The sequence below is a fragment of the Haliotis rubra genome, unplaced genomic scaffold (genome assembly GCF_003918875.1).
Source record: "Haliotis rubra isolate DU_JTF1 unplaced genomic scaffold, ASM391887v1 Scf120, whole genome shotgun sequence".
Taxonomy (NCBI): Eukaryota; Metazoa; Mollusca; class Gastropoda; order Lepetellida; family Haliotidae; genus Haliotis; species Haliotis rubra.
Window position 1 is genome coordinate 1,848,927 of NW_025765115.1, and position 9,601 is coordinate 1,858,527.

At 40.6% G+C, this 9,601-nt stretch overlaps 1 protein-coding gene across 1 annotated transcript; it reads left to right on the forward strand.

Moving 5' to 3' along the window:
* Nucleotides 1-3,458: 3,458 nt before the first annotated feature.
* LOC124263536 lies at nt 3,459-9,148 on the forward strand (the record flags this gene model as incomplete). Its single annotated transcript, XM_046698203.1, has 6 exons — nt 3,459-3,521; nt 5,104-5,253; nt 5,478-5,568; nt 6,953-7,097; nt 8,333-8,508; nt 8,972-9,148. Coding segments are annotated over 6 exons (696 nt in total), but the record flags the coding sequence as incomplete, so codon positions are not given.
* Between the last annotated feature and the right edge of the window lie 453 nt (nt 9,149-9,601).

A 9,601-nucleotide genomic window follows, 5' to 3' on the forward strand; every position in this document is an offset into this window, starting at 1 on the left:
CAAATACACATTCAACCCAGCCAGAGAAATGATGACGTGAGCGTCAATATTTGCATCATGATCACTTCTCAGTGATTACAATGTTGAAAGAATCGTACTCCCTTCTCAAATTAGAACATAAAGCTACTCTGTTTTCAATTTTGCGGTCCTTTATCGTTGGTTTAAAACCGCTAAATTAAACATTTACCGGTTGAAAGATTTAGATTTAAAGGTAGAAATCGCCGTTGTCCGAAATGTTTGTTTACAAACAATAGGGTCAACGAGTTCAATGTATTCATACGCGGTGAATAGGTCACTTTAAATAGCGGTCTCAAACAGCCATTTAAGTACGGTTTTGATGAGCTCTCAGCCAATCAGAATCGAGTATTGCATAATGTCGTCCTAGTATGTCAATTACACGGCACAAAATAATTTATTCATTGCAAACTGACATTTACACAGGCAACGGCAGTGATGACATTTTAACGCAAGTGCATGATATCTAAGTATAAGCAGTTCAAGACGATGCCGCACCCACGCTGAAGTAAAAAACTCAACGTATTCGTATTTACATTTTCTGTTCGCATCAACATTGTGATGTCGGCATATTACGTGGGTGTAATGTTTGTGTAATCGGGGCTCACAGCACTGAGAAATGCATTATTCAAAGCCAGAGGGACTTGGTGCAAGGTTTAAAATAAATAGATTTACGAAAGAAGTTCTCAACATCGAAAGGATGTATACTCCTGTATAGAGATAAGGTCACTTTTAAAACAATCTTAATTCACCTGTTGTACCTGAAGATATAACGTGGCCTTTTGAGCATTTGTTCGTGTGTTGCTACACACACGTTGTCCATAAAATGCCCATAGATCACGCAATTGTATACTTGAACACGACTTACCCAATCCAGATTATATTCGGCTGCATAAAATATTTTAAACGCGCGTTTCTATGAATTTTAGGAGGTATGGCGGATATCTCTGTTCCAATTCACTCTGTTCATCAAAACATAAAACAGTTGCTATGACAACATGATCCACACATGTTTAATGCTGGCGTGTGGGAATATTCACAAAATCACACACGCAGACACGTGACTGCATGAGCTTTGAGTGAGTGAGTGCGTGAGAGAGTGAGTGAGTTTAGTTTTACTCCGCACTCAGTAATATTCCAGCTATATGGCGGCGGTCTGAAAATAATCGAGTCTGGGCCAGACAATCCGGTGATCAACAGCATGAGCATCGATCCTACGCAATTGGGAACCGATGACAGTGTCAATGGTAATGGTATGTAGCAGGTCTAGGCCGACAATCCGTATTCTCTTTGGTATCCTGTCTGTAACAGGGGCGGTGGGTAGCCTAGTGGTTAAAGCGTTGGCTCGTCACGCCGAAGACCCGGGTTCGAATCCCCACATGGGTACAATGTGTGAAGCCCATTTCTGCTGTCCCCCGCCGTGATGTTGCTGGAATATTGCTAAAAGCGGCGTAAAACCAAAACTCAGTCAGTCAGTCTGTAACAAAACGTACGTTTTCCGGCACATTAAATCGTTGCTTAACACTGCAATATTCGAGCAATATCAAGATTGAACAATTGATAATGCTTAATAATTACCACTTAATCTCATCTTATTGTTGCGAGCCAACAAACACAAGTTGAGACGACTCAATCATACCAACAACAGAACTCATCTCTCTAGAACAGTGAGTTCAATATTAACTCACCCACTTTAATACAGTGTCTGATGTGTTCATTTCATGGATTAAACACCGTTTCTAATCAGGAATCCCCTCGGGGAGTTGAATTCTCAGTTTATACTATGTCGGAATTTGTAATTAAATAATAACTCTTCAGGTATAATATCTGTTCTGAATAGAGTGTTGACAAACAGCCGCTTCATTTCAGCCAACATTATGCAAACACGCTATCACCATCACTCACAAAGTGTTCTCAGTGAGGTAGTTTTTGTATTGTTTGAAACGCCTGTAAAATGTTAATCAACCATTTTCATCAGATGATTTGAGTTGTCACATTCTTTTTGTCCAAGGTTCGGTGTTATTCATCACCTCACTCAGCAATATTATTCATTCCTGCTTAATTCGAGTAAGCTCAAAATGTTGTTATCTATACACTCGTCTCTATTTGTCTGGCGCCATCCTCACCGAAATACCCATGAAGCAATTCCAGATAATATACCAGATACATGAGGGCACCTGTATATAAACGAGTATGGCACAGGCAATACAGTGATCAACATCATGAGCATTAATCTCCGGAATTATGATGGTATAAAAGTCTAGTAAGCGAGTGACAATCCGAGCCCTTTTCGACAAGGATGGGCTGCTAAAGAATTCCAACCCGATGTTCCTAATTCGGGTATCCCTTACTGAGAAAGTGGGATCTTTGAGCTAAATTATTTGCACCAAGTCGAGAAGTGGTCATAACAGGAGTGAGTGAGTTGGGTTTTATATAATAGCAAGCCTGCTTTATGTGGAAGACGTTCAAATCTAAGACCACTTTGTTTAGGCCATGAGCACAAGTATTGGTGATGGTTATCTCAGAGTCACATCAGAGTACTAGCGGTGGGGTAGCCTGATAGTTAAAGTTCAGCTCGTAATTAATCAGTTATAGCCATATAGCTGAATATTGCTGAGTGCGACGTAAAAGTAAACTCACTCACTCAATTGAACGCTTTCACGGCATCTACCTAATACCCCGTGTATACTTGCACGGAGGTTCGTTTTGAGAAGACGCTGTCTGTTGCGCAATGGCCTTCTAAGCAACATAAGGTCAGTATGTTTTACATTTCACGTAACAAATTGCTAGATTGCTGAACAAGAGTGACTCTTTTGGTGAATTTGGTACGTTCATGTGACCAAGAAAAAGATGTCGACTGGCACAAATCACAATGAAGAGTGTGTCAGTAGCACACGTTAGTAAACTGGGAACGATGGCACGTAATGAGTCAGCTGCTTTCTTTAATAAACTGAGATACATCTTACGACTGTGAATGAGTCAAAGCGTTGGTTCGTCACGCCTAAGACCTGGGTTCGATTCCCCACATTGGTACAACGTGTGAAGTGCATTTCTGGTGTCCTCCGCCGTGATATTGCTGGAATATTTCTAAAAGCGACGTAAAACTCACTCACTCCAAGCACGAGCTAAGATTTTGCGTCACAGGAATAACCTTTCATCTATATAGCAGTCTATTTATCACGAAACCAAATTCAGAACATCCGTTCTGAAATAGTCCTACCATAAGTGAACCATCTGTATCCTACAATAACCTCTCACGAAACTGTATGTATGCATTTTAAAGAGTCATTAATAGATAAACCTTGAGTTATAAATAGTTTCAAAAGTTGGACCACAAGGTCATGGCTAAGGTCAGGAACCTTGGATATAAATATTTGGTTGATAAGGCGTCTTCAAGATATCGCTTGGAGCCATGTTCTACTTGACTGTCTTGTTGTTTGGTCTGGCAGCTGGTGCCAAAAAACCAGGGCATCCTCAGTTTATTCCAACAAAAATTCACGGGAGATGTAAGTTGTTATTACCATCAAGATGATGTACAAACGTTAGGTTGATGAATCTTGTGCTTATCGACCCGTGAAGATCCGGGTTAGAATTGGTCTTCAGTAACCCATGCTTGTCGTAAGAGGCGACTAACGGGATTGGGTGGTCAGGTTCGTTGATTTGGTTGACACATGTCATCGCATTCCAATTGCGTTGATCATGCTGTTGATCACTGGATTGTCTGGTCCAGACTCGATTATTTAGAGACATATAGCTGGAATATTGCTGAGTGCGGCGTAAAACTAAATTCACTCACTCACACTCTTGTGCTTATCCTCCTATCAATGTCACTTGTGTAGGTGACATCATGATTGACTGTATCAGTACAGTATTGTCTGTCTTGTCTTGGACTCGGCACTAAATTATGAACAGAAGTGAAGGCTCAACATGTTACAGTGAAGAGGGACCATTGGTCCGAAGCCGCTATTCGTTGCGCAGAGTTATGTCCCTTTGTGGGAAAAGGATACCTCATCCTGGATTGAATTTCTTTATTTTCTCCCATTAAAGCATTGTTCAGATGGAGAGGGTTGAATATGTCTGGTAATCCAGACACAACTCAGCATGCTGTGTCCCCACCAGTTATGTCATGACATATGTTAATCTATCGCCTGCATGACGAGATAAGCGGAGAACCACGCACTATGTTTCAAACAGTGGAAATATCAGTCTCTTTTAATATAATTTTAAAAACCAATTTAAATGATTCTATTGATTGATATGTTCTATCAGGATTGACATTCTACGCTTTATGACAGCTCAAAGTATGATTGTTACAGGACATTTAAAAGTTTACTTCAGCCTGAAAAATATTTGTCTATTTTATATTCTAAAGATTTAAGAAATATTTTTATCAAATGTAGACTTGGTTTGTTAGATATAATGATAAACGAAGGCAGAAAAATGTCTATAGAAATGAACAGGAGAACTTGTCCGTTATGTAAATCAGCAGTTGAGAATGAATTCCACTTATTGCTAGTTTGTCCATCCTACTACATTCTCAGAAGCAAATATATTTCACAACCGTATTTATCATAACCACCTGCACAACCTTTGCATCCTTAATGTCTTCTCAAAATGATAATGTTATTCTTAACCTGTCACTATTTATCAAACATAGTATGAGACTAAGACTAACTAACTGTTAAAATATTTAATACGCTAAAAGGTCATTTTAAAATTGCTAGTCATTTTGTTCTCTCTGTTATGCGTATTGTATAGTATTTGTAAATGTATATTTGTATGAGGGCCGGGGGCCTTAAATACAATAAACTCTTTTGACTTTGACTAACAGTGTATATGTTACAGGGAATGTGTGAAACAAGGCATTTCACGTAATCCCTAAACGAGTCAGTGATTTCGTGAAATCGCTGTGACCCCAGGGATTTCATGTATCCCCTATAATTTCAGGGGAATTATTGAAATTGAAATGAATACTCAATGTTTCAAACGTTTTGATTTGTTTAAATCAAAACGTTTCAAAATATCACGTTGGAACATTTTCCATATTCAACACCCGCTCGTTTTATAATTTCTATTTATTTGATACAGGGCACATATTACGGACACACAGACACAGGTATGTGTCAGTACAACCCGCCAAGTTACCCCCCAGCAGCCCTCAGCCCGAAAATAAAGTATCAAGTTGCCCTCAACAAACCTCAGTTCCAGAACTCTTTCGCATGCGGAATGTGTTTCAAGGTAGGAATTACATCAACCAGGATTGTCTGGATTAACGGGTTTTAGGAAATGAAATAATGATTCTATGATGATATACGCATAATTGGTGTTTAGGAAAATACACCGTCTCGTTTGAAATTGCGTTCTTTAATCCATTAAATAATTTTAAATTAATAAATGCATTTTGTAAAATAATTGTAATGCTCATTAATGGATGCTTTATGAATGTTGATACAATTTCCCAGGTTCATGGTTCTGGTAAGGGTTCTGGGAACAGTCCGATCACAGGGGATTTCTACGTCTTTGCAAACAACCTGTGTCCAGAATGTCTTGCTGGTGAGTGAGAGATCGAGTTGATACAATTTCCCAGGTTCATGGTTCTGGTAAGGGTTCTGGGAACAGTCCGATCACAGGGGATTTCTACGTTTTCGCAAACAACCTGTGTCCAGAATGTCTTGCTGGTGAGTGAGAGATCGAGTTGATACAATTTCCCAGGTTCATGGTTCTGGGAAGGGTTCTGGGAACAGTCCGATCACAGGGGATTTCTACGTCTTTGCAAACAACCTGTGTCCAGAATGTCTTGCTGGTGAGTGAGAGATCGAATTGGGTTTAACGCCCAAAGAAAAATATTTCAGTTAGGTGGAATTTGCACAAGATTTATCATCGGCATGAAACCCACCGATGTTAAGAAGACTAAAAGCCAGGTCGATGCCACACATACAATGAATTCGATTGATATGAGACTCCTGTTGATCGTTGATCTTGCCATCAGCATCTGGTTTACCATATCAACGCAACAAGATAGCTTCCTCAGGGGTCTCTGTTATATAGTTGTTGATATCTGTCGCCGTATTCGCTTACTTGCTAAGCTTCTCAATATCTAGTGTAGATGCTTGTTTTGTTTGTTGTTAAAGGACGCATATTTCAGCTATATGGCGGCGGTCTCTCAATAATCGAGTCTGGACCAGACAATATAGTGATTAACATCATGAGTATCGATCTACGCAATTGGGACACGCTGACATGTGTCAACCAAGTCTGACCACCGATCAGTGTGTCTAACCACCCGATCCCATTAGCCGCCTCTTACGACAAGCATGGGTTGCTGAAGACCAATTCTAACCCGGATCTTCACGGGGGAGACAAGCATGGGTTGCTGAAGACCAATTCTAACCCGGATCTTCACGGGGGAGACAAGCATGGGTTGCTGAAGACCAATTCTAATCCGGATCTTCACGGGGAGACAAGCATGGGTTGCTGAAGATCAATTCTAACCCGGATCTTCACGGGGGAGACAAGCATGGGTTGCTGAAGACCAATTCTAACCCGGATCTTCACGGGGGAGACAAGCATGGGTTGCTGAAGACCAATTCTAACCCGGATCTTCACGGGGGAGACAAGCATGGGTTGCTGAAGACCAATTCTAACCCGGATCTTCAAGGGGGAGACAAGCATGGGTTGCTGAAGACCAATTCTAACCCGGATCTTCACGGGTAATCTGCTACATAGATATGCTAGACACATTAGTTGTTTGTATGAGTGATACACGACAGGTGTGAATGCCATTACATACCTTGATGTGTAAACAGATACGATCCATGGTATATATGTTACAGTCAATCTGTCAAACCAGTCATTTGGTCAAATGACTAAAACGATCAGTCATTTGGTCAAAAGACTAAAATTCTCAGTCATTTGACCAACATATACATGCTTGCAGGATCTCTGGACTTCGCAGTATCCGGAGACGGACGCTGGAATATACAGATCCAGGCAGTGCAGTGTCCGGTTGGAAATACCAAAATAGAATACAAGTTCCAGGGAACGAACCCGTACTACATCAAACTGCAAGTCAGAAACGCTCGGTGGGTGTTGGGACAATTTTCTCTGTGAATAGCCTCGATAAATGATGACCAAGATAATGAGTGTGAGGTGGACTTTGAAAAGTAATTTAATTAAATCACGGCGTGTCATTTTAAAGTGGGAGGAAAACCCAAAGTGATGCAGATTTACTGAAACCCAAGTGCTGGGATATTGTGCTCACAAACATAGAAACACCCTGGGCTAACCGGGATTCGCACCCATTGTCACAGTTTTTGGCGTACCCAAGGGATGTAACTCTGCAATGTGCAAAAGAAGGAAACAATAATGGGAAGATCTAATGGTATTTTACAATCCAAGAAGTATTAACATGGGACTAAGGCATGCTTCAACAGGGACCGTTTCCGGGAACGGCTGGCTATGGTATATTATCCTGCATTAGACACAAACAAATCATCCTCGATAATCTCCAGGGCATACATTCCGAAAAATTTCCGCTTGTACCCTCGGCTGGGGACGATAATTTTATTACCTCCCTTTGGTGGCTTTTCATCCAATCAGGTGTCTACGCTGGGAAGTTGAGCGTTCCAATAACAAAGCTTCACAATTGTTGCAGAGGTACTCTGAAAGAGTAAGGAGGTTTTTGAAGGTTTCAGACCTGTTAATTTGTCCGTATGATATTTTCCCCTAAATCTGAGTGGCACAACGAGCAAACCTGAGGGGCTGCGGCTCCTATCTTTGTTGACCCTGACCCGGCTTATCTGATTGGCTACTGTGAGGAGGCGGACCCAGCAAAGGGAGGTAATAAAATTATCGGGCCGAGCCGAAGATGCATACATGTCCCTGTGGAGATTTATCGGAACGTATATCCTGGAGATTATCGAGGATGCAAACAAATGGGCACAGACATAAACATAGGCAACGAAACACTGGCTTGACATATGCATATTAATACTGTATAATGATGCCACATTGAACACTTTAATAACACATTAAATATACAAGCACTGACAAAGACAGAGTGATATTACAACACGGAGACATTTACACTGGCATAAACATATAGTCAGCACATAGTCATATAAATAGGGCATACCGGGGAATGATCATTTTGCAGTTTGCAGTTGTCAACATCACTTAGTAGTCTGATCATTTCAGGTTGTATTAAATTGTTTTTTGTTTTGTGCTTGTCATTTATCCTTTTCATGTCACGTGTGTGATGGTCACTCTTTATGCTCAAACATGCGTTTTATTGCTACGATTAAACTTTAACTACCAGCATACCAGCCACGGAAGCTGAAATGATGCAGGGCGGGAAGTACGTCAGCATGAAACACACGGCCGATGGATTCTGGGAACTTTCCAACGGACAGAAGGTAGACCAAACAGGCGGCGTCCGTGTGAGGCTGACAGCAGCTAATGGGGAGACGGTAACAGACATCATTCCCAACTTAAGTGAGTCCATACACCCAATGATAATTCTCATAAATCCTGAAACTGTGATAATGTAGTCCTGCCACATATCCTAGACTTGCATTGGCATTCTAAATACCTTTATTTGTGTCAGTTTCTAAATCTGTATGACAAACTAATCATTCTTCTGATAGTTCTCCCAAATCCTGAAACTTTGGAAATCTAGTCTTGTCACACATCCTAGACTTGCACGGGCAATCTTAAACATATTTGTTTCAGTTTCTGTATGACAGTCTAATGGTTCTCCTGAAACGCGCCTTCTTTATACAGTAGGGTTCAATTATGAATTGAATTTATGGAAAGTAAAACTTTCAAAGTACATATTTTTTTCATTTCTGCTGTTAACATTAATTTGGCCCATTATGATGTCAGGCGGGATTGTCACGTACTTCCTATTGTAAGTCAAAACGTCTACATCATTCAATTGTGACATTTTCTGTTTCAGATAATGATGTGGTTTTGCATGGAAAGAGCCAGGTGCAGTTTAAGCTTGATTCCAGCCTACCCTCAGCGTAGAATTAGATGTGACATATGTGTTCTGTCACTGTGTCGAGATGAACGTGACACAAGTGTTGTAACAAGCATAATCACTCTTTCTGCAATAAAAGACCTTCGTACCGAATCATTCTTACTGAAATGTTCAGTATGCTTTAAAGGGAATGTGTATGCAGGCACTCTTTACTGTCACTATGCGCCATGAATAAATCCACGCACGGGAATGGTGCTATCTGACTAAAGATTTGTGAGCACTTGAAACTATGAGCATTACATATTTTTTTACACAGGGGCGGGTAGGGGGGTGGGGGTATATACTACAATTGGAATCGTACAATGTACATGTGTTAGGGTAATGAAAAAGGGTTTGCCACTTATATTCCAAATTAGGGGCGGTAGGGGGAGGCTAGTTGTTATAGCGTTCACTCGTCCCGTCGAAGATCCGGGTTCGATTCAAATTGTAGTATATCATATATCATATGTTACATATTATACAATTCCAATCTAATTGTCTTGGAAATCAAGTCTGTTTTCTTACAAAGTAAGTTCTATAAGACCTAAGCTGGTGCAACTTAAATGA